This window comes from Antechinus flavipes, chromosome 1 (genome assembly GCF_016432865.1).
Source record: "Antechinus flavipes isolate AdamAnt ecotype Samford, QLD, Australia chromosome 1, AdamAnt_v2, whole genome shotgun sequence".
NCBI lineage: Eukaryota > Metazoa > Chordata > Mammalia > Dasyuromorphia > Dasyuridae > Antechinus > Antechinus flavipes.
In genome coordinates this window covers 628776596-628803295 of record NC_067398.1, presented here as the reverse complement: position 1 = coordinate 628803295, position 26700 = coordinate 628776596, and the positions used below count along the sequence as shown (strand labels likewise).

The 26700-nt window shown below is 35.9% G+C and overlaps 1 protein-coding gene across 1 annotated transcript in view; it reads right to left on the bottom strand.

Annotated features, from left to right (window-relative positions):
* The window catches only part of TG (thyroglobulin), a 359469-nt gene that overhangs the window by 195831 nt on the left and 136938 nt on the right, over positions 1 to 26700 (bottom strand). The window contains exons 28-34 of the mRNA XM_051971107.1: positions 18904 to 18969; positions 16315 to 16395; positions 12439 to 12576; positions 10560 to 10736; positions 8368 to 8479; positions 7112 to 7191; positions 5972 to 6115 (exon numbers count right to left, since the gene is read on the bottom strand). Coding sequence (XP_051827067.1) covers positions 5972 to 6115; positions 7112 to 7191; positions 8368 to 8479; positions 10560 to 10736; positions 12439 to 12576; positions 16315 to 16395; positions 18904 to 18969 — 798 coding nt within the window. The remainder of the gene's footprint in view (positions 1 to 5971; positions 6116 to 7111; positions 7192 to 8367; positions 8480 to 10559; positions 10737 to 12438; positions 12577 to 16314; positions 16396 to 18903; positions 18970 to 26700) is intronic.

The window sequence follows — 26700 nt, the reverse complement described above, 5'->3', positions numbered from 1 at the left end:
TGTGCAAGGCACTGGGGTTACAAAATGCAAACTGTCCCTAAAGTTCTTACATTCTATTCTTTGCTAATTCTCCTTGACTTACCTGAGAGATTTTTTTTTTTACCTTCCTTTTCTACCCTTCTATATCTTCTCTACTTAGTCTTCAACCCCAGTTCAAGTATTACTTCACCCCCCCTCCAAAGGAAATAGCAAGATCTAGATCTGACATAAGCCCCAGACAAAATCTAGTTCAATTTCTTTATTTTGTAGATAAAGAAACCAAAGCAAAAAGAAGCTTAATAAAGTGTTTAATGTCAGTCAGGTAGTAAAGTAGAAAGGAGAGAATTAAAAAGCAGTTTTTCTGATTTTAATCTGGTAATTCTTCTCCTAACCATGTTGCCTTTCACTAGAGTTGAATCAGAATTTGAAGGAAATAAGCATTTATTAAATTTATTAAGTCTAATGTGACTTAAGCATTATACTAAACACCTTACAAATATCTCATTTGATGCTCATACCCTGGGAAGTAGATGCTATTGATGAAGGCACTGAAATAGTGATAAGATTACTCACTGAAGCAAGCAGGGAAAGGCACTGATGGGTATCAGCCTAGCCTTATAGTCCCACCATTGTGAAGGTCTTGGTTGATTCCACTTTATTGTACCCAATCAGAAAGCCAAGTTATGATGTCAAACCCTTGAAGTTAAAATTCCCCTATAAATCTGTCCATGGCTATGCTATCTTTTTTGAATCCCTTTTGGATTAGTCTGCTACTACACTCTTCTTTGTGGTATTTTTCTTCCATTCCTCCTTCTCTATAAATCATGGTATCATTCTCCTTCTTATAACTTGTAATTCTTCTCATCACTCTTTTAGGATCCTCTATGGATTTAGTCTGCCAGTCAATGGCATACTCCTACCTCATGGTATTTGCTCTTTCTCCTGGTTAATTGTGAATTCTACCAGGGAACTTGTCTTTTCCATTGTTAATTGTTAAACAAAAAACAAAACAAAACAAAATAAAACAAAACAAAAAACAACTCTTTTCTTGCTAACTATATGTCCTCCCAAATCTATTTCATATTTACCACTCCTGGTGTCTATTTTACTTCTTTATTTTGTCCATAACCTCTTTTAAACAAATGGATCTTTTGGAAAGGAAAAAGTCCTTGTGGATTCTTCACATGTGAATTGATTGCTACCTAACACCATCATTTGGTGCCAATTGCTCTCCTGAATCTCATCATTATCATTCCCACTTTACAATTGAGGAAACTGAGGCAGACAGATGTGAAGGAACTTTCCCAACTAGTAAGTATCTGAATCTGGATTTGAACTCAGGTCTGCCTAACTTCAAGCCTACCTCTTTATTCACTGTACTAGTTAGGGCAAAGAACCTGGGTGTGAAATTTGGTTCTGCTATATATCATCTGTGTAACATTAGGCAAGTTATTTGATCTTTCTGTGCTTTAGTTTTCTTATCCATTGCATAGTATCCTCTCATTTTACATATGAAGAAACCAAGGCTCAAAGAGATGAAATTATCTTTCTAAGATCTAAGATCTAAGGCTATTAAGCATTCCATTCAATTATCAACACCACATCTGAGAACTTTTCACAATGGGAGGACTAACTTCTCATAGTGTTCAAAGATCTCATGAGTTTTGTGAAGGTGGAAATCGCAAGGTACTCATCTGAATGTCTCCATTTGGAACTTTCCTGTCTCTGCCCTCGCTGTTCCTATACATGGCCCTATTTCGTCCATTCTGACCCCACAGAGAACATTCTGTTAATGTAGCAGTTATATAAAACAGGATGAAAGAGAATGCTCCTGGGTGCAATGATAGTGGGGACAGTGAGCACCTTGGGAAGGCTTTTGGCAAGTCCTACTGAGCTGATGTAATGTCTTGGTCTGATTGCTCCCTCCTATTGTAGCCCCTTCTCTCTCCCCTCCACCCACACATCCCACTGAGCATTTCTGACCTAACTCCTTTTTGCAGATCAGATTTCACCTGGTTATTTCTTATAAAAACTCAGGACTAAAAAAAAAAGAAAAAAGAAAAAGAAAAGAAAGAAAGCTCTCAGATACAGTATAAAGAGATAAAATTTAGGAAACAAAAACAAAACAACAAAACTAATAAGAACATAGAAAGGATTTAGAACTAGAAGGGACCTTAAAAACCATCTTGATCAAGCTGTTTATTTTAACGATTAGGAAACAGGGGTCTAGAATTATACAAAGGAAATAAATAAAAGAGCTAGAATTTGGATCTGGTCATCTGACTCTCCACCCAGGGTTTTTATCAATATTCTAGTGGTATTCTAGTCCTTACAACTACTCTCTGAGCAAGTAGAGATTGAATAGTAGCCTAATCTTCTAGTCCAAATCTTCTTAAACTGTGGGTAGTGATCCCATATGACTTGCATAACTGAATGTGAGGGTCATAAAATTATGATTTATTTTCAGTAAATGTTTGATTTGTATACCTGTTTTATATACCTATATGCTCAGGGTGCATATATAGCTATATCTATATATTTCTCAAGCGAATAAGGATTGCAAGTAGAAAAAGTTTAAGAAACAAACCCTATTCTACACTACATGATTCTCAAGAAATATTTTTTTTCCTTTATTTCAGTGAGTAAAGGGAGGGAAGCTATAAATGGAACATTCTTTCTACCACCTCTAGCCTCCCACTGAGATCATCTAATTACATAGACCAAGTCTTCTTTACCCAAAATAATTTGAGACTCTGCAAGAAAAGAAATCCAGCTCAGATTAAAAGGCTGTGTATAAAGGATGATCACCTGCAGGTCAAGCACTGAGCTTGACAAATTTTAATTCTGAAACACACATGCATACATAGTTGCTAGTGCTTTCCTCTCTGAGATTTTATTCTACTTAGTCTATATATATGTGCATGCAAATAATTATTTATGTCTTGTTTCCCTTTCCAGAATGTAAGCTCCTTGAGAGCAGAGACTGTTTTTGGTTTGTTTTGGCTTGTTTGGCTCCTAGAACAGCACAAAGAGAAGGAAGCAAAGTCCTCAATAAAACCCCAATTAGCCCAACAAAAAAACCTCATTTCATACTGGAAGAATTGGCTTTTTGGGCCATAATGAAAAGTTAAACTGAATTTACATGGCATATTCTAACAATACAACTTGGCAAATTCAAAAAGGAGGGAGAGAGATAGAGGAGAAGCAAGTTCTCCATGCTCTGAGTCATACATAAAGAAAACCATTTTTGCAAAGTCCAAACAAGGACACTTAGAAAGATCGCAATATGTGCTAAGCATGGAGGGAAATAAAAATTAATGAGACAATTTTTGTCTTTAAATATGATGTAAAAACATATATACATACAACATGCACATTATAGGGTAAATGATAATTCCTAGAGTGAATAACTCATTAAATAATAATGATAATGAAATGAATTAATAAACACGAAGTTCTTTCCACTTCTGAATGGTAGAAAGATGCTAGATTTAGAGTTAGAACACCAAAGCTGGTTGTGATAGTTTTTATTTGCCTGATGTTTCTCTGAACTTCTTCATCTGTGAAATGAGGAAGCTGAATGGGGTAAGTCGCCAAATCAAAGTTTCTCAGCCTGGATTCATAGGTACTAGTGGCCACATGGATATACTTTGGGGGGAAGGGGAGTGTTAAGTGAAATAATATGTGGAAAGTTTTTTGCAAACTTTAAAGTGCTATATTATTAAGGTTAGGTGTTTTATATTTGGGGGCAGCTAGGTGGAATGGTAGATAGAATGTTGGATCTGCAGTCCGAAAAACCTGAGTTCAAATCCAACCTTGAACACTTACAAGATGTATGACCTTGGGGAAGGAATTTAACCCTGTTTGCCTCAGTTTCCTCACTGTAAAATGGGGATAATAATAGTACTTACCTCCCATGATTGTAGGAAGAATCAAATGAGAAAATAATTGTAAAGTGCTTAATACAGTGCCTGACATATATTAGATACTATATAAATGTTAACTATTATTACCTTTGGTGGTGGTTGTTATATCTGTTGTGTGAGTTCCACAAGGGCAGTGAGGGTTTTATTTTTATCTTTCTAGACTACTTGAGACCAGCACATTATCTGGTATATAGCAGGCATCAAATGTTTATGGACTGATAGAATGATTGGTTGATATATTTCTTAGGGTAGAAGACATTGTCATTGTAGGGGCATCAGAAAAGTCAGTTTCCAAGAAATCTGAAATAACGAGTGCTTGGGAATGATGTGGACAAAACAAGTGGAGATGACAGCGGAATTGAGGTGCCAAGGAAAATGGAATGAGTGGGGAAAAGAATAAATCGAACAACACCCAGCAGAGACAGCTCTTGGTACATTTGAGACAGACCTTGTGTTTATCTTACTGGCCACAGATCAGTTGACACTTTTGTAAGGGCAGAGAAGTAACTAGGGCTGAGCAATCAGAGTTTTGGCCCAGGATATCAAAATTTAGAGGAAACTTGCAACATTTGCAATTAATCTCTTTGACAACAAGGGAAAAAAATGCTGTTAGCCTCTAGTTAGCAAGATTATTCAGTTCAATTAGAAAGACAGCCCCACCCTGTTATAACACCTCAGGTGAGCTCCTCTCCTATCACTACTCTTTGCCCATCTCACATTTCATTCCACTTCCCCTAGTGCAAAATTTTTTATAGTGGGTGTGCATCTGGAGCCACCTGCTTCGCAGTAATTTGAAAGCAGGGATCAAGGTACCCAGACTAGTCAGAGTTTGTGGACTAACAATGGCAATTTCCCCTCATCTTTCACAAATACCTTAAATGAATAATTCTATCACACATTAGAAGTGAATAGAATCATCTGATCATTAAATCACAGAAGGATCAAGTATGTTTTACTTTTTTGCTTTTGTGATAAGGCATCATCATTGTCTGGGTCTGTTGTTAAGCCTTATGACTTTAGCACCTCCAACAGCTTATATGGTGGTCTTAATAAAAAAGGAATTTTTCCCCTGTGGAGTCCATAAAACAAGGGAATAAAGGTAATACATACACAGATGTGAAAGGAAAATCCCAAAGAAATACCACCTTCCACAGTTATACAAAAGGTACTGCGAGATAAATAAGGGTCAGGTTAGGAACCCCAGACCAAAATCCTAGGCTAGCTCTGCTTTATGAGTTGACTACAAGCAACTATGGGTAGTGAGGTGGTTCTAGGAGTCAGCAAATCTGACCTCTGACATATATGAGTGGTGCAATCTTGGACAAGTCAATCTTGTGGTTGTTGTTTGCCCTGTGTTCTTGGAGAGGACCATGACATCAGGGAGGAGATGCCATGACATACAAGTGAATTGGATTTAGGTGAAGGGGACTGGGCAAGGTCACCTGCCTCACTTTCCCCTCCAGAGCCATCTGGGTCCAGTGGCTAGATAAAGATCAAGATGACCAGAGATGGCCCTGGATATGTCGGAGACTTTAGTCTTTTTAAGTTACTATCTTCAATAGTTAGAAATACCTTTCAAATCCGGCTTCTGACAGTTACTGACTGTGTGACCCTGAGCCCACACAGGGTCTGCTTTCCTCTGTCTATGCCAGTTTCCTCACCTATAGCATGGGAATTATAATAGCAATTAAGTTGCAAGGTTGCACTGCAAAGAGCTTCATATAGAGCCTGGTATATAGTAAGTGCTAACTCTTGTTTTTAAATAAAGTACTGAGAGAAAGGTCTGGGTCAGATATTGTGGCAGGACACAAAAATAACTTACAATTCCTGTCCTCTTCTTACAATGGCCACTCACACTTCCTCATTCAGGGAAAAAGTTGGCAAAGGGGTGTGGAAGAACAGGGGATTGTGCAAAACTCTGAGAATGTTTTCATAATAGAGAGATGTATGATATGGAGCTGGAAAATGTCCTAGTTTGGAAACAATGAGTGAGATATCAGTGATAACAGATGCTTTCTTTAGCTTTCATGGTTTAGCTTTTCATTCATTCTGAATCAATGTCTCACCAGGTTTCTGGTACCAGCCAAAGGGATACGTTCTTATTTCGGTATCAGGAGAATTACAGTCCAAAATACGCCAGGGGCCTCTGGTTTCTTCACTGCATGTCTGGAATCCTAGATTGCTCAGAGTCAGGCACATCACCTCTCCACCTGGCAATACAATGACCATCACAGGGGAAAAGATTTTTATCTTCTTAGCTATATAACCTTGTGTATTTCATTCTTTAAGACTGTTTCTTTATCTATGAAATGGGGAGAACAATATTTGTACTTTACTATATAAATTTGTTTTGAAGGAATTACTTTGTTCTTGAAGTATAAAAGAAACATGAATTGTCATTATTTTAATTTCCTATTCATAATCCACCATTAAGTTTTCGTTGAATCTAAGGAAGATAAAACAGTTGGATATTTAAGGGGACTCTCTAGTGAAGAAATTGGGCCTAAAATGAAGTCTTGAAGTTTAAATTAGGTTTGCTATATCTCACATTGTTACTTGTCACTTGAAGTAAAATGATTGGCTTGAACAGTTTACATAAGAATGATACAATTTGTAGAGAAACACCTTTAAAAGATTTTAGAAATCTTATTAATTCAGAATTCATGAATTAATGGATTCATGAATCCAGAGAACTGATGAGGAATCATGCTTCTTCCAGAGAAGTTATGGACTGAAATCTAGAATGATATAGATATTATAAATATATATATATATATAACAGATATAGATATGGATAAATAGGTATTTATTAACCATATCTATATAATATGGTTAAAAAGGGAATTTGTTATACTAAGTTTATTGTGAGTTTTTTATTTTTATTTTTAATATTCTATTAGAAGAAAAGGGATCAAAAACAGTTTTAAGTAAGCTTTAAAAAAGAAGAACAGGTTGTCTTCTTCACACAACCATACACCATATTGCTGAGTTATGCTCTTACTTTATGGTGATTGTCTAAATCCTCCACTACCTTTGTTCTTAGTATTTGCTCTTAGTAAACTTATGTTTTATAGTGAAGACTCTTCCATGAAGTCTTGGTGGATGTTTTTCAAAGTCAAAAGATGAGGGAATTGGATTCTTTTTTCAACATGTCACAAGCCAAACCAGGTGAGAAAAAATACTTTGAAAGGTGCAATGCCGCCTACCTTCTAATTGAGAAACATTGAGGAAACCAAAGCCTTTGCAGCAGGGATCAGCATCACATCTTAGTTCACATTCGAAGAACCTGGAGAAGAAAGAAAAACAAATAGGTGTTTTTACTAATTTTGTTGTTATTGTTTTTAAGTTCTCGATGAGGAAACTCTATCAATATATTTAGCAACTCGTGCACTGTAATATATCATGAGACTTTTCAGGCTTTTCTTTAGGACTCAGAAATTGTGGAACTTCATCAATAAACAAGCATTTATTATGTACCTACTAAGTGCCAGACAGCCACTGGAGACAGGCAATAATGAAAAAATATTGCCTCATAAAGTTTATAATTGGATCAGAACCATAATTTTTGTCCATTTGTTTCAGACTCTACATGATCCCATTTGAGGTTTTCTTTGTAGAGATAATGAAGTGATTCACCATTTACTTCTCTCACTCATTGTACAGATGAGAAAACTGAGGCAAATAGGATGGAGTGCCTTAACCAGGAACACACAACAAGCTAGTAAGTGTCTATGGCAGATTTGAACACAGGAAGAAAATGATCAAAACTGAAGTCGGAAAGACTCCTCTGGACAAGTCACTGGGAAGGGAAAAGCAGAGGGGGGAGAAGGGGAAGTGAACAAGAACTTATTAAGTAGTTATTATATGCTAGACATATAATAAGTGAGCATTTCACAGCTATGTCATTTGTTCTTCATAACAAGCCTGGGAAGTAGGTGTTATAATATCTCTATTTCATAGTTGAGGAATTTGAGTCAAAATTTAGGTGACTTGGTCAGCATCACCCAAGTAGATTTTGAGCTCTGCTTTTAGCTTAAGGAAAAATATTAAATGTTTGGGAAGATAGTCCTGAATCAAAGAGTCAGTCATGGCCTGAATGTCTGCCCAGTTGGGCAATAAGCAATTAAAGATAATTTATCCTTCCTTTCCCACTTAGCCAATGTGTGCTCTACACATTCTAAGAATTGATCTTTGTCTTAGAGATATTTCCCCATCTTCAAAACTAGATTTAAAGTATCAGGCCATCACAAGGCCATTGCTTCTCCTCATAACATGATAAGATGTCAGCTAAGAACAAGAGCAAATCTGGAGGCCTCAGATGAAAGGAGAGGGAGTGAGCTCCTACATGGCCTTATAATAGTTACCCCTCTAGTGAGTTCCTAGGGCTTTTAGGCCTCTGAATGATGAGGTTACTCTGAAGAGGATCATTAGGAAAATAAAAACCACAGGTGTAACACCTTACCCATTGGAAACAGGTTTTCTGGTCATCGACACTTTGCTTCGTACAGAAATCCCCCTCAGTATTTGGAATGGTAGGCGAGTGTAAAATGCCTTCACTTTGTCTCCCAAGACAACTATGTAGAAGAAAGGAGGCATTATTAATATGAGGAAGAATTATAGTATCCAGAAAAAATCTGATATGAAAAAAATCTTAAGGGGTATAGAAAGGATTTCCAAGCATAATTCGGATGAGGGTATTGGTACCAACCTAAAAAATTGTATCTGATGAGATGCTATATATAAATGTTTTGCAGATCTTAAAGACAAATGAAAGACCAGATCAGTTATTTTATGGCTATTAAAAATATCAATAGCAATATCTCATTTTATGTTTTATGGAATTCAGATAAAAATAGATCTGAATTCATAGATAATATCAAAAAAGTTTTGTACAATGGGCTTATATAATCTATAGCAAATTGCTTACCTTCGCAAGAAGGGGAGAAAGAAGGAAGGGAGAGAATTTATAATTCATCAATGTTAATAGTTGTTTTTAAATGAAATGAAGGGAAAAAAAAGTCGGCCCTGTGACTACTGAGTCTCTATCCTGCTACTGTTCTATTTTTAATGTTTGGCAGACTGGATAGATAGATACAATAATTACTTTTTTTGTAGGTGAATAAGATGAAAAGAACAAATATTTAACCATGTCCTGTGTCCCAGGCACTGTGCTTAAATACTTATTACCTCATTTGATCCTTATAACAACCCTAGGAGTTAGATGCTATTATCACACCCATTGCATAGAGGAAGAAGCTAATAGAAATTTAGTGCCTTGTCCAGGATTATACAACTAATAAGTATCTGAGGACATATTTGAACTCAAGTCTGATTGATTCTAGGCCTGGTTCCCTATACTTGATACCACTAGGTTGCCTATGAGTGTTGAGATGCAACATCGAAAGTGAGGTCTATGGAAGCATCTTTGGGGCAATGGAATAACTAGTTTCCTGATCTGTAAAATGAGAATCAACATCTCACAAGTTGTAAAGTTATAAAGATTAAATAAATCATATATTAAACAATTTATTCAAATTCCTTTGCAAATCCCAAAGTGCTATATTAAGGTGAGCTTGCACTAGTATCAATATAATTTATAAGTATATTGCATTTAAACACTTTCAAAGAATTTTCCTCAAAATAGGTAGTTCTTGTACAAGGTGCTTCCCCAGTTACTTTATTTGCAAAGTAGGAAAAATAATACTTGCTTTAGTTACCTCACACAGATGAGGGGGACAGATATGATAAAATGATTCATATGAAAGTGTTTTATAAACTATAACACAAAAGTGAGGGCTTTTTCTATACCTTTCAGTATGATACATGACTTGTAAGTATTATTGTAAAGTTATGTTAATTTGAAATTAAGTTCAGCTGATTGAGTTTGTTTTCACATATATAATGATGGTGTGGGGCACCACACCCCTTGGGGGAACTTGAGATGCTGAAGAGAGATGCAGCCTGTCTGGTCTTGAGAAACTGGAATCAGAAAATATGCTGTATACACATGAGTGCTCAAAAGAGCATCCAGAGATTTGATTTTCATTCCCTGCTGTTTTTGACACAGAGAAAAAGAGCTCTCTGTCTTGTCCTTAATTCGGGTCTTTTCTCCTGAGCAAGTGAGCTAATGCCTGCAGAACAGAAATTTCTGCTGTTTTATTTGTTTAAAAATGTTTGGCACTATAGCAATTTGACATAGTAGAGGAGCACTGGAAGTCTTACATGAACTGATGCATCATGGTGTAAGAAGAAAACAAAATACACAATGATTTACAACAACGGAAATTAAAATAAAATAGTTTGAAGCTGGAAACTATGCAATTAAAATGACCAAATTTAACCCCAGAGAATAGGAGAAAAAATATATATCCCTACCCTCTTTGTAGATGCAGAAATCTATGGGTGTAGAATATTACATATGTTATTAAGTACAGTTGATGTGTTGGTTGGTTTTGCTATTCCCCCCCCCCCCTTGTATTTCCCTTTTTATCTTTTTTACAAGGGAAAATTCATTGGGTAGGGGAGATCTAGTTGGAAATAAAGATGATTTTGGGAAAAAAAAAACAAAAATAGCAATAAAAACAAGATAATAAATAATAAAATATATCCTACAAAAGGAAAGTTATTTTCTGAATACAAAAAAATAACCCTCACCTTTTTTATGAAAAAGGGTCTGTGGTCTGTAAGGAAGGACAAGAGTGCAGCTCTCAGGTGTGAATGTGAGGGAATTGTCACATGTCTGAGCATCTGGGAAGAGTATGCAGGTGAAATCCCCACTGCTTGTATTCCGCACCTCTGCCAACTTACAAAAAGTGTTGTCTTGAGCACAGCCTACAGAGAGACAAGAGATATTTAGTTCTGAAAATTGCTTTTTTCTGACTGGCCACTCGTTTCTGACTCACTCTTTCCCTGATCCAAAAGCCTCCCCAGGAAGTCAATTAATCTGTTAGTCAATTAACATTGATAACATATTTTTACAAATTCATTCTTTGATTTGATTAATTTTTCATCACTAAATGCAAAAAGAATTTTCTAAAAATTGGCCAATTGTCTGACAGGAATTGTTTGAGCTACCTTGAACTCTGTGCCAGGTAATTGTTAAGATAATTTCTTCAGTCTGTTTCATCTTAAGTTTATATCATCACATCAAGTTTGGGTAACTCTGGGGTTCCCCAAACTTTTTGTGGGTAGGACCTGTATTTTTTTAACTTTTTATTTCTTTGAACCTTTGAGTTCAGTGAGAAAGGAGATGGAAGGTATTGTCTTCGGGGAGTTCCTGAGTGGGTGGGGAAGCCCAGGGATTCCCCATCAGCCTTACCTTCCTCCTCTTGTCTTAATGTTCTAAAAGATGAAAAGGAGGACGGATTCAACAGAGATGGAGAAACCCCCATGGAAGAGAGATGGTAATAAACCACAAAGAGTTAGAAGGAAAGCTTGAGAGATAGCTGCAGTTGTTCACATGCAATCAACCCAATTGCAACCTCTTTTATATCCTTAACAAATTACATTTTACATTATATTATTTGGAGTAGATATTCAGATAACTCAGATATCTTAGAATGGAAGCTCCATTATGGCACAGACATTGTCATTCATCTTTATATGGCCCCAGTGCCTAACATAGTTCTATTTTTCCATCAATAAGCATTATAAAGTGTCCACTGTGTGCCAGGCATTCTGCTAAGGACCAGGATACAAAAGAATGGCAAAAGCTGTCTTTGCTTTCAAGGAACTCACAGTTCCTGGGAAGATAACATGAGAACAATTATGTACAAATAAGCTATATTCAGGATAAATTAAAAATAGGATGCTTAATACATAGTTGTTGAATTGAATTGATTTATTATTCAAGATTGGTATCGCTTGGTATACCTTATTAAAATATTTAATTCTGTTCACTTTAGGACTTTATTGTTCATCAACTGGTAAATGTCAGTTTCATGTACTTTTGGAACACCTGGCTAGGATCTGAATGGTACTGTGCTGAGCATAGCGAGAAATTTTTTAAAAGATGTAGAAGTAATAGTTCCTATAGTTAAAGAGCTTCCAGTCTAGTTGGATGGATGGGAAAAACTAACAATAAAAAGTATAACATGATAAATGGTCAATGAGTGTTATAGTCAACATGTGGCACAGGAATTGAGAGGAAGGAGGAATTACTATATAGGTCAGGAGGATGATGGAGAAAGAAGGTAGGATTTGATCTGGGTCTCCATAAAGGATGGTGGGAAGTAGGAATGGCATTCTAGAAATCGAAGAGCAAAAGTGAGGAAGAGATATAACTCTGGCATTTGAGGTCACAGTAAAGAAAACAAAACAGATGATAATTTCCTCAAGAGCAAAGGCCAAATTATATACTTGTTCAACATAGTGCACCCTCATAGCAACTAATACAGGGATGAATGTGGTATAATTGGTCAATAAATACTTATTGAATTGAATCTTATACTTCTCACAATCAAGTCTATGAATAAGCTAATGATGTCTGATTGTACAATTGACAAGGGGGGTCATTATATCTAAGATTTCTTACGAGAGAGACACCAGAGCTTTGCCTGCTGGGCTGAATATTCGAGCCTGGAGAGAAGGTACTGTTGGCTGGGCACAGTCCTCTTTCCATCTATAAGAACAAGCTTTGTGTTCACTTGGGAGAAGAGTTCCATTGTTGAATCTGAAAAAGAAAAACTGAGTTGAAAGGAAATTGTTTATGGACATTAAATTAAAATCATAGCATTTTTAGATAATACTTGTAAAGTATTTAACACAGTACCTGGTGTATAGTAAGCTCTTAATAATTGCTTATTCCCTTCCCAGTTTAGAACTGGAAGGGACCTTGATCTATAGAAAATGTTGAAACATCAAACAGAATGTTCAAGGTAGACTCTGTCAAATAAAAAGCATTTTAAACATCGAACAGCCAATAGAGTATTGAAGTTGGGATCCCAGGAAGTCCTTAGAATCTTGTTTTCAGCTTTTAGTAACTGTGAGATCCTGGGCAAATCATTCAGCCCCTCTAAACCTCAGTTTCCTTATCTGTAAAATGGGAATAGTAACATCAGCTACTCCATAGAGCGATGATATTTGAGGTAATATATACAAGGTGCTTTGCAAACCTTAATGTGCTATATTTATATATATATAATGTGCTATATATATATATGTGTGTGTGTGTTATATATATATATATATATATATATATATATATATTATCATTATCATTGAATTACATGGATCTAAACCTAGATATCAGAGGTCATAAAGGGACTAAGTGGCAGAGTCAAGATATGAATGTAGGTCCTCTGTCTCAAAATCCATCATTCGTTCCATTATCCAATACTGCCTATCATTTATTAAATACTTATTATGTGCCAGACACTGTGTTAGGCACTGGGGATGTATGTATAAAAATTAAAATCCTGTTCCTCAAAGATCCCACAATGAGACTTATTAACAGGGAACGTCAGAACACAGAATATTCAAGCTGTAAGGTCATCTAGTTCAGTTACTTTATTTTACAGGCAGAGAAACTGATATGAAAAAGTTACATAGAACAGATTTTCAGGGAGACATTTATGAGTACCAGTACATTCTACTAGACAGTGTGTCCATTTGCAGACTAAATGCATGTTTCTAAATGGGTAAGAAAACACCCAGAATCTTGGGAGTTATAAGATTGTTGTAGTGGAAATGAGAAGCTCAAAAGGACCATAATGAGGTAGGTACAATGAGAGTGTCTAAGCTAGAGCCCTTTTTTGTTAAGACTTCTTTTCAATCTTTTATCTGCATAAAAAATAGGTTAAGAGTATTAGCTAACCAATCCTAGGGCCTGGCTCTCAATTCATTCAGAGCCCAGATCCCTATGCTGTCTCTAACTTCTATGTCACTTTCCCTGGACCAGTTTCCACTTTTTATACAACAGATTTATAAATATCAATTATTCAGTTAGTCAGTCAATTCATATTTATTAAGTACTTTCAACATACCAACCATTGTGCTTACTAACCTCACAATAAACAGCTTACAAATGGAAATAAACAACACCAATAAAAACAATACATGAAAATAACTTGATTAACAGGATCATATAATGTTGAGTTGATTCTCCAAAAAGACAGATTCTTAGAGTAAATTGGGACATAACATGTTAGAACTGAACTGATAAGGGTCCTTAGAATATAGAATGTAAGAAAATAGTACACAGGACATTAGTGATGAAAGTATTCTTAGAACACAGAGTGTTAGAATATAAAATTTGAAATTTTATCATTGAAAATGTTCTTAATTATTGGAATGTCAGAAAGTAGAACATCAGGACCAGATGGGACTCTATTATTATTGTTGTTCAGTCATTTCTGACATTTTGCGACATCATTTGAGCTTTTCTTGGCAAAGATACTAGAGTGGTTTGCCATTTTCTTCTTCAGTTCATTTTACAGATAAGGAAACTGAGGCAAACAGGATTAAGTGACTTGCCCATAGCTGGAGTCTAAAGTCACATTTGAAATCAGGTGTTCTAGACTCTGGACTCTATCTACTATCCCACTCAATTGTCAAAAGGTCAATTAGTCATGGGGTTACAGATTTGGAACTAGAAAGGATTTTAGAGGTTATCTAGCTCAATCCCCTAATTTTATAGATGAGGAAATTGAATCTCAGAAAGGTTGGTCTGTTCCAAGATTACAACACTAATTAGTAGCAAAGTCAGGACTAGGATTTCCATTTCCTGACTGCCATGCCCAGTTCAGTCTTCCCTCCAGTTCAAAAGGAGAAATGCAGCATTACTGTAAATCTCTAATACCTGTGAAATTGAGGGGGCAGAAAGATGAGCACAGTATGAATCAAAAGTTAATTCAAGAAGCTTGGTCTCTTGATTTTGAGTCAAATGTTCCACTTGAGATTGTCAAATACCGAATATGTGTTTGCACCCTTAAAAATGATTACTGCATGTTTTCTTTTGAAAGATGAGGCGGAAGCCTTCTTACTTATCAAGATTCAGACTTGTATTTCCTCTTTGTTCTTCCCTTCCCTTTCCTCTTGCCAGTCAGCATCTACAGAGAAAGTTACTAATTTTTGCATTGCTATAATTATATGAGAGACCCCTTTACCTTTAGCAGAAACCCCTGAGGGGAGAATATGAGTAAGAAAATTGGGATAGTACTCAGATATTACTAGGCAAAAAAGGTCAAAAAATGAGAAAGATTTCCCCTTTGATCATGTTATTATATTGCGCCCCAGGAAAATAATTGGCCTAGAAGGTGCAAAATTAGTTAGACTTTGTATTCTTCCCATCTCTCCTCTAAGCCTCTGCCACCAAACTGCCAAATTGTCCATAGGAGGGAATGCTAAATAATGCAATAACCACCTCCCTTTTGTAAGGAACGATAAGTCATCTCAAGTATCTTTGAAGAACCTATCTCTTAAATGCTTGATCCATGAGCACTCACTAGCACTGTTGGTTATTTAGTGCTAAAGAAAACCTTTGGCCATATTTCTAGCTCTCATTCCCAAGTTTCCATATAAACTTCCAAAAGAAGAGATCAGGCAGCAGCAGATGAATCAAAATACTAAAAAAATGCTTTTTTAAATTTTATTTTTTTGATAGGATGCTTTTTAGCCCACAGCAAATCAATAGTTGTCCTTTTGAATCTTCACAACAACACTATGAGGTAGGTACCCCATTTTACAAACAAGAAAACTAAGACTAAAAAAAATTAAATGGCTTGCCAAGGTCATACATATAAACATAGTAAGCATCTAAGGCCATTTTTGAACTCAGATCTTTCAGAATCCAAGTGCACACTCTATCCACTGTACCACACAACTGACTTTGTATATATTTGTTTACCTGCTATCTCCTCCATTAGATGATAAACTCTTTGAGGGCAGGACTATCTTTCACCTTTTTTTTGTAACACCAGTGCTTAACCCAGTGCTTGGTACATAGTAATCATTTTATAAATGTTGACTACTTAATTTAAAAAATACTTAGATAAAAGAAGGTCTGTCATCACTGACATTCTGTTTTAATAAAGGGAAAAACATCACCTTGTAATTTCCACTCATTGTTCCCCATTTCATTTTCCAGCTCAAAATGAAATGAATCAAGTAGCTCCAATATATAGAAACCATTCCTATATTTGCATATGGAACTCTGCCTCTCCCACATATCCAAAATCCTAATTCCTTTGATTGATCATGGCATGACTCCACCTCAAAGGTGACCTGTCTTTTCTAGTAAATTTGTGATACAAATAATTTTGCTTAATTATTTTCCTTTATGATGTGAAAGAGCTCAGTATAAATGGAGATAGTAACTTCTATTATATAAAAGGCATAAATGTTATTCCCTCCCCCCCCCAAGAATCAATAGTGTACATGCATGAAAAATCCAGTACTAAACTATGATTACCTGATATTGGTGGAGTAACTGATCTTTGAGCTGCATTCCGGCTACATTCTTCAGACTTTACTCCAGTATTTACATCTGAATCTGGAAGAAAAGAGAAATCAGTCACTCTGGTTCCACGTTGGAAGCAACAAGAATAAGGTGTCTAAACCACCAGCTAGGACATTAGTCTTCCCAGTCAGGTGGCATAGTGGATAGAACACTAGGTTTAGAGTCAAAAAGACCCAAGTTCAAATCCAGATTTAATTACTTTTTATTTTGTGGTCCTGGGCAAGTCACTATATTTGGCATGCCCTAGTTTCCAGAATTAAAAATTTTGGGATCATAATCAAACCAACCTCACAGGACAATTATTAGGATCAAATGGCAACAATGTAAAGTACTTAGCACAGTGCCTAGCACATAGAAGGTGCTTAACAAATTCTTGTTCTCTTCTTCATCTTCCCCTTTCCTAATAATAAAAGTCAAACAACAAACATTTAAGTAAGTGCTTGCTATGTGTCAGGCATTGTACAAAGTATCGAGGACTCAAAGAAAGGAATGCTTTCAAACATTATATCCAACTTTACATCACTATATTCATGGATCTTTGCAGTGTATTCCAGGAATAGTTCTAAGTCACATAAAATGAGAGAGGAAAGTAGGGAAGTAAGATAGAACAAGTAGATAGAATTGTGGGCTTTAAGTCAGAAAGACAGGATTCAAATACTGCTTTTTACATGCAATCAATAGGCATTTATTAAGTGCCCACTATAAGCCAGGGCTTCAAAGATTATCTGACTCTGACCAAGTCAATATCTGCTACTAATCTGAGCATACCTGAGAAATAATAGATATTACTCAGATCCAAGACCACCATATTATATAGTGTCTTTCTTTGTATCTGATAAATAATGAGTAAAAGGGAAAAGATACTTTCTTCTTAGAACCAAAACATGAGGATATAAGAAATTGTTCCTATATTCTCTAGCACCATTATTGACCACTTAGTGTGATTGAAAGAAATCCTGGGCAAAGCACGTTGGATTGCAATTACCATATTAAAAATGCAAATCTACGGGTGCCTGGGATCTAGGATGTGCTGGAGCCCCGGAGATTGGCCTCCTTAGAATGAATTGCTAACTTTTCTATGCAAGCATTTATACCTTGGAAATCTGCAGTCGCTGTAATTTATTGTTTTGTTGATTTTTTAGATTTAAGAAAGTAAAGGAGAATATGCTAATAACACATTAAACTTAAAAGTATGTTATCTGCTTTTTTTTTTTTTTTCAGAGAACTGCTGCCTGAGATATAAATTAAGGCATTAGTAGAAAACACCTTGGCCTTTAATATTGGGAGTCTGCCAAAGATGAGGAGATGCCAAGAATAGGATATCCCAGAGGCACTGGCAGAGGGATGGGGAGTTTAGCTAGGAGCCAAGGAGGAAGAATCCAAATGGGATTCTATGAATGCTGATGGGGGAGGTGAGCAGGCTTCAAAGACAGAGACACAGGACTAAAGTGATGGCTCTCAATGTTCTTTGTTCTGCAAATCCTTTTTAACAGCAATAAAAAAAAAAGCCTCTTTGAAAAACTAGAGTAATTTAATACACTAGCCATAATATTCTTTTAGATTTATTAGTTAAGTGCTTACAACAACTAAAATGACAACAAAACTATAATACTTAAACTTGCTAGTACTTATTGTTGCAAAGAAAATATGTGTACACAATTAGGTAATTATTTATCGGTTAAGGACTCATTAGAGAATGCTTAGTCTGATTCCCTTAGACCATTGGGGAGAACTTGAACCCCCCAGTGTCCTCATAATTTTGCTCAGAGCTTCAGGCCTGACTCACCACATAAGCTATCATCTCTCCCATTGGTCTCAAGTGAGAATAGACAAGGGCTATTGATGCTAAAAGCAAAATGACTTTTGGGACATTGTTATGTCTACTTTAGTAATGGGGACAACTGCTAATAAGTACAGTTCCTTATCTCCCTGTTATTTAGTAAGTGGCCAATTTCTCCTACCCAGTTCCTTTCTTGTGTTTCCAAATCCTTTTTAATTTTGATGTTTTATCTGCTAGATAAGCAGAGGCCTTCCCATTTCATTGGCTAGTCCTAAATAAGAAATCAGTGCTCTGAGCCTTGAAGTGAACAGAGTATTCAATGTAGACATCTAAGCTAATACATGCAAATTTTAATAAATGCATTTGACTCCTCACATAATAAACATCTTAATGGTATTGTTCTATGGCAAGTGGAACACAAATGCTTCTGAAGAACTGAAAAAAATAAAATGTAGAGGGCCACAAAAAAGTTCATGATAGGATGAGCAAGATGAAAAACATAACCAATTAAGAACAGGACCAAAAGATGTCATGAATGAATTGTATGATTTGAAGAGAGGAAGGATTGCTCTTGTGGCAATAGTGAGAGATGACAAATGAACAACCAGAGTCCTCATCTGTTGTCCTCATAATTTCCTGGTAAATTAAGAAAGATCTTCAGAACACAGGGTGGGCAGATGAGGACAAGTTGTGATTACTATAGTTGCAGGGTACATTCAAAACAATCTATCTGAGTATTGGTCCTTTCGCATAAAGCTCACCTTTCCACAGATAAACCTCCTGAAAACTTGTAAAGCGGCCTGGGACTTCTTCAAGAAGCTCTGAATCTATAAAGAAACCAAAATAAAATTTCAAAAAGTTAAAATTGGTCCTCACCTTCATCCTTATCTTCAAACAAATTCTCATCCTCATCATCCCCATCACCATAACATTACTTATCACCATCACCTCACAAATTAGCTAACAAAATCTGTACCTGAACAGGAACTCTCTATAGCATCCCTGACAAGTGATGGACTGCCTTCTGAATTAGTGGGTTACCCCTTACTATTGTTGTTTATTTGTTTCATTGCATCTCTGTGACCCCATTTGGGGTTTTCTTGGGCAAAGATGGTAGTTTGCCATTTTGTTTTCCAGTTTTTCATTTTACAGATGATGAAAAATAAGAATAATAAATAATATTTTATGGACGATGTACACAGGGTAAGCACTCACAAGGTAGTCAGAAAAAGAGAAAAAAAAGAACTCTCAAGGTATATTATAAAAACTTTAGACTTGATTGTATAACATGGGTGACACTGGCACAAGACTACCCAGCATGGTGTGCTCTCATCAGAGAAGATGCTGTGCTCTATGAGCAAAGCAGAATTGAATTAACCAAAAGAAACATGAGATGCACAAAATTAGAGAAACTATCCCAAATATTCATATGAACTATTTGTGTCTGACCTGTGGCAGACCATTCTGAGCTCATATTGGTCTGATCAGCCACAGTCAGGCATACTGCAACTCAACTCTAACATAGTAATATCATTTTGGTCTTCTTTGAGAATGAAAGACAACCATCAAAAAACCAAAAGATGGTGAAACTGAGGCAGACAGGGTTAAATGACTTGCCCAGGGTCACACAGCTAGTAAGTGTCTGAGGTCAGATTTGAAACTCACAAAAAGGAATCTTCCTGACTTCAGGCATGGCAACTCCATCCACAGCATCACTACATGGACGAGTTAAATCTAGGAGTGGTGGAGTTGAAATGTTGTGGTATAATGATCAAGGGCACCAATAAGATATATTTTTTAAATTTTCATTTAACTATCTTCCAGTGAATTTCACAGGAACATAGATCTGGATTTGGTAGTGATTACAGAAGCCATCTAATGTAACTCTTGTTTTATAAGGGGAGGTAAGAGGAGTCAAAGAAGTTTAAGTAATTAGTCATATGTGTAGTAAGCATGAGAGGGAGAATTCAAACCTGGGACCTCTGATTCAAGAGTCAGTCCCCTTTATACTCTATGATACAGTTTGTATCATGTTTTTAGTTAATGCTAGAATATGCTATAATTCTATTTATATATATATATGTAATATATAGAACATATGCTATATATTATATATCTAAAATATATTATTCTACTAGTGGAATACAAAATAAAAATATATAGTATATATAGTATATTTATATAGCATATAGTATACATAGTATTATTTTTATTTTGTATTCCACTAGTAGAATAGTATATTTTAGCTGTACAATAATAACAATCACTACTGCCTTTTACCTAGTACTTTCCTTGTAAAATACTTTGCAACATGTTCTCTTTGACCAGTGACATTGGCCTTCTGGCTGTTCCATAAATAAGATACTCCATCTCTTGGCTCTGGACATTTTCATTAGCTATCCTCCAAATCTGGAATGCTCTCCTTCCTCTGCTCTAATGACTGACCTCCCAGTCTCAAGTCCTGATGAAAATCTTATTTTCTACAAAAAAACTGTCTTCAAACCCTCTTAACTCTAGCATCTTCCCTCTATTAATTATCTATTTATCCTATATATAGCTTGCTTTTTATATACTTGTTTGCATAGTGTGCAGTCCTTAAATTTTTAAACTCCTTGAGGGCAGAGAAAGTTTTTTGTCTCCTTTTGCCTAATACACAATAGTGTGTGTGTGTGTGTGTGTGTGTGTGTGTGTGTGTGTGTATGTGTGTGTGTGTGTGGCTACTGGGATTAAGTGACTTGTCCAGGGAAATATTAAGTATCTGAGGCCAAATTTGAATTCAGGTCTTTCTGACTTCAGGGCTGGTGCTCTATTCACAGCATCATTAACTTCCCCACAACAAGTGTTTAATAATTGTTGGCACAATGGACAGAGTGCTGGGCCTGAAGTCAGGAAGAATCATCTTCCTGTGTTTAAATCCAATCTCAGACACTTATGAGCTGTGTGATTCTGAGCAAGTCCCGGCACCCTCTTTGCCTTGGTTCCTTATCTATAAAGTGAACTGGAGAAAGAAATGACAAAACACTCCAATATCTTTGTCAAGAAAACTCCAAATGGGGTCATGATAGTTAGACAAAACTGAAATGACTCAACAACAATAACAAAAAAGAAATGTTGATTGAATGATGATTGGAAAACTATTCCTTTTCTTTGACAGATAGATTGATCATCACACATGCTCTTTATAAATCCTACCGGGAGACAGAGAAGATGTTATTATATCCATTTAAAAGATGAGAAAACTGAAGTTCATAAAAGTGACTTGACCAGTAACACATACTTATGAAATAATGTTTCTGGAACTCCAACCAGGTCTTTTCCCATCGCTCCCACATTGTCTCTCCTGTTCCTTTCATCAGAGTGCTTTGGAAAAGTTAAATTAGAAGCTTTTCTGCTCCTAAAATGTATTCTGAGCAGTTACTAGTTCTTCCAGCTGCTGCTAATTTCCAGTATGTAGTAGTCTACTTTACATGAGTAAAAACGGCAAACATGATCTCTGAGTCACCCAAACCAAGCCTTTTCACAGAAGTGTCTATAACAGGTGTGTTTATTAGCACAAACTGCTTTGGACTGCAGACAGACCACATTTTCATGGCAAGATCTCCTGGACAATAAAGCAGAAGATAATTTTAGATGCAATTCTGAGAGGAAAGTCTGAAGGAGAGGGGGATATTATTGACCAAACAATAATACAATAACTCCATTTCATCCATCCTTAGTCCTCAATTCATTCCTTCTTTTGTAGATAGTTTTCCTCCTTTCTAGATTTAAGCTCCTTCTCCTTGACAAGAGGAACTGTCTTTTACCTCTTTTTGTGTCCCTAGCACTTAACATAGTGCCTTAACATGTGAAGCTTAATAAATGTTTATTCACTGACTAATATTCTAAAAGAGTTTTCTGTGTGGCCTTAAACAAATTGCATCATTTCTCTGGGGTTCATTTTCTTCATCTGCAAAAAAAAGGACTAATAACTTACAATGTTCTTTCTAATTATTATTATAATTATACTAGATTAATGGTAGCTATGTGGCAGTGTGTGTGTGTGAATTCAAGTGCCAGTCTAGAGTCAACAAGCCCTGAATCTGACCTCACACACTTACTACCTGTTTAATTCTGGGCAAATCACTTGACCTTATGTACCTAAATTTCCTCATTTGTAAAATGAACTCGAGAAGGATGGCAAATCATTGCAGTATCTTTGTCAAGAATACGTCAAATGAGATCATAGAGAATCAGACAGAACTAAAAAAAGACTAAATAACAACATGATAAAGTAATATAAATAGAATAGATTAATAATCTATCATAATTCTATGATTCAATGAAGAGATGTTTCCTGAGTCCTATAATCAGAAATGATCTTTCCATATGTGCTTCCAATGATTCCTTTTCCATGCTTCCCTCTACAATGTCACTGCCACAAAATTGTAACAAATAAATGAATAAACAATGATTTACTATGTAGCAGATTCTGAGAAACTGAGATTACATAGGATATAACTCCTGCCCTCAAGGAGTTTGTGGTCTATAAAGGTATGACACTCACACAAACAGCTTGATAAACAATGTTACATTAAGTACATCAATGAGTTCCAATACAGAGTTTTACTTGTGGTGTGAGAGGGGAAAACTGTTTAGCAACTGAAAGAATAGGAAACACAAATGAAGGGATTCAATAGATAAAGAAGGAAGAACATTCTATGCATAGAACACAGTCTGGGCTGGTCCAATTTGGCTGTAACCCAGAGCAAAGCAGAGAAGCAATATGAGCTGGGTTTGGAAAGGATGATTCTAGCTGGTTCTAAACAGCTCTAAAGGGTAATAAAAGTATGAACCTTCTTCAGGAAGTAATTTTGTGGTTATTCAGTCTTTCAATTGTGTCTGACTTCATGACATCATTTCTGGTTTTCTTAACAAAGATGCAGCAGTGATGAGACATTTCCTTCTCCAGCTCATTTTTCAAAAGGAAACTGAGACAAATAGTATTAAGTAACTTTACCAAGGCTGGATTTGAACTCAGATCCTTCTGACTCCAGGGTTTGCTCTCTATCCAAGGAACTAGTGGGACTACAATTATCTGAGTGGACATATGAAAAAAAATAATATAATTGTGATTTGAAGAATGGATTTGAAAAAGGAGAGAACAAAAGGAGAAAGATTCATAAGAAGGTTTTTGCAATTGTCCAAGTGGGCAGTAGTGAAGGTCTGAACTAAGATAGTAGTTGTAGAAAAAGAGAGGGTATGATAGTTACAAGAGATGTTACAGTCAAACTTCTAAGATACCATATAAGATCCCATAGATGTGAGAAGCAAAGATTAGCCACAGTTAAGGTCAAAGTCAAAAACATGGTAGAATGAATTAATCATGATGCTACAGATAGGGGTAGTAAAGTCAAGATAAACTGGTTTAGAAGTCAAGACTTGGTTTTGGACACATTGAGTCTGAAGTTCCAGACAGATTATCCAAACAGAGATGTTCTGGAAGTGGTTTTAAATATGATAATCTATAGGTATGGAAAAGTCAGTATCATATATACAAGTTAGAATACTCCATATCGGATTCATAAGAAGTGATAGCAAAAGGATGAGGGAAAATATGATTATTAATATAGAAGAAAGTTGTTTGGCATCAGTATGAGGAATTTAATGAAAATAGGGGGTTGGTAATAAAAGCAAAGAACAGGGTGATAGTAGAGGGAAGAGGGAAGAGGAAGGAGGTGAAAGATATAGGAAGATTCACAGGCTAATAGATTTGAGCTAGAAGAGTTCTTAGAGAAAATCTAGTTCACAGTGTGTGTGTGTGTGTGTGTGTGTGTGTGTGTGTGTGTGTGTGTGTTAGACTCCTTTGTTGATCTTCCCAGAATAATGTCTTAAATGCATAAAATAAAATATATACAGTTAAAAAGGAAATCAAAGTCAGTGAAAATAAAGATGTAACTTTGTTCCCATTCAAGTACATGAAACCTTTGAAATCTATACATATACTCTTTTGAGGGGCACATGGACCCCACATTAAGAACCTTGAATTAGTCCAATCCATTCTCATTTTACAGATGAGAAAATTGAAGTCCAGAGAGGTGTATTGATCTTTCTAAAGTCACACAGATCATAAATATCAGAGGTAGGATCTGAATAAAAGTCTTCTAACTTCAGATTCAATATATTGTGCTACATAAGTGTAAAAATTACCACCAAGGTTTCAGACATGAGCTATTGGTACAGTGGAAGAGAATAGTTAAGGTCAGAAGGAGGGACAGAATTAGAGAAAAAGAAAAAAGGCTCATATACATTGAGTTTGAGGTACCAGTGATTCATCCAAGTAGAGAAAAGCTAGGGGGAGGTAAAAATATGTGACTTGCACTCTGGAGGGAACTCAGGACTAGAGATACAGAAGTATGTCTAGGAAGAGATGTATGGAATGGAGAAAAGAGAGAGATGAAGGAAGAGGAGAGAAGAAAGGAGGAGAGAAGAGGAGAGGAGAGGAGAGGAGAGGACAGGAGAAGAGAGGAGAGGAGAGGAGAAGAGAGGAGAGGAGAGGAGAAAGAACAGAGAAAGAAGAAAGGAGAAGAGAGGAGAGAAGGGAAAGAAGAGGAGAAAAAGGAGAGGGGAGAGGAAGAGAGGAGAAGACAGGAAAAGAGAAGAAAAAAGAAAAGAGGAGAGAAGAAGAGTGAAGAGAAGAAAAGAGGAGAGAAGAGGAGAAGAAAAAAGAGGACAGGAGAAGAGAGGAAAGACAGATATGGGAAGAAGATGGAAATGCAGCAAAGGATATAAAATAAGAATGATGAGAGAGATCAGAAGAGAAGCAGATGCATTCTTCACAATACCGGGCACTTTACCTAATTACCCACAGCTTTTCAGCTTTCTTTTGTGTGTATTAGATTGTAAGCTCCTTAAGGTCAGGAGCAGTCTTTTTTTTTTTTTTTTTTTCATGTCTATATCCTGATGCTTAGTATAGCACCTGGCAAATAGTAGGCAATTAATGTTTATTGATTATTAACTGTTGGACCATTGGCAAGTAAGCTACTTTAACTTTCTACATCCCAGTTTACTGCTTTAAAAATAAAGGGAAAAAGGAAGGATTGGTTGTACAACAACTTTGGTAGTTTGAACTACCATACCAAAACTATTGTAGGGAAAGCACTTTATAAACCCTATTTTAAAGATGAGGAAACTGAGGCCCAGAGACATACAGTTTCTTATCTGTAGTCACACTGTAAATAACTGGCAGATCTGAGAATATATAACCTAATTCTCCTGACTTTCTACTATGTTATTCTATCTCCCAGATCAGTAGATTACTCCAGGGCTTCTTAAACTTTTCCATTCATGACCTCTTTTCATCTGAGAAATTTTTATTTGACCTTGAATATATAGATATATAAAACAAGTATACAAATCAAATATTTACTGAAAATAAATCATAATTTTGTGACCCCCACATACATTTACAAGATCCCTTGTGGAGTCATGAATGTAGAGGTAAAATGCTGAGGATACTCTACCTGGTCCTAAGACCAATTGGTGGAAGTTCCAGGATTTGGGAGTTGGGGTTAGATATCAGTTTAATATAAGGAGAAACTTGTTCATAATTAGAGTTTTCCATTGATGGGACTAGGCTGACTGCAAAGGGAATGATCTTCCCATTAATGGAAGTGTTCAAATAGGGGATTGATGACCACTTGATTGCTGTAGAAGAACTTCTTTGAGGTCTTTCAACAGTTCTTGTAACTATATAAGGAGATGCAGAGAAGCAAAACACACTTGCTCTCTCTTTGTAAAAGAAAAAAAATGAGAGACCAATATGAAGCTCCTATTTGTTCAATATTTCAAAATTTGTTTTTTTTTTTAATTCATCTAGCTATAATACAGTCCTCAACACATTTGTGCCAAAGCTTTTTTTCTCATCAATTTTAAACTACTGTGAACATTGGAAGGACATTTAATCTGCATATTTGTCATTCATTTCTATTTGAAGATGATATTGGGAATGAGTTTTGTAAAGTCCCAAAGCTTTTTTCTTAGAAATAGGAATGATAGTGAAGCCAAAAGCAAATATTTAAAAAACCAGAGAGGTTTCCATCGGAAAAGTCAAAAGATACTGGTAATGGGTTCCATATATTAGTCCAACCACAGAAGTCAAACATAAGCATGACATGAGAAAAGCAGTCTCACTCATTCCCTATGCCAAAAGTCTCAAACCCTAAATTTAAAAAAGCAACCTATTTTCTATATGAGTTCTAGGTTCTCACTCTTTATTAGTCAAGATTTGATTTACATTTTCAATCTCAAAGTCTTCAAGTTGGAAGGTAATTTCTAGGAAATCAAGAATATTCCCTTCCCAGAATCTAGAAGAATTCCTGGTCCACAGTAAGCACTTATTGATTATAGGTTGCTTATCAGTTGGTTAATTTCTATCTTTTGAAGATCCCAAACAAAGGCTTGATGATCACTTGTTGAGTATGTTATAATGAGAATTCCTTTCATGTATGAATTGAACTGGATGGCTATTAAGATCCCTTGTGACTTAATCTTTTAATTCTTTGAGTCTGTAATGAATTAAT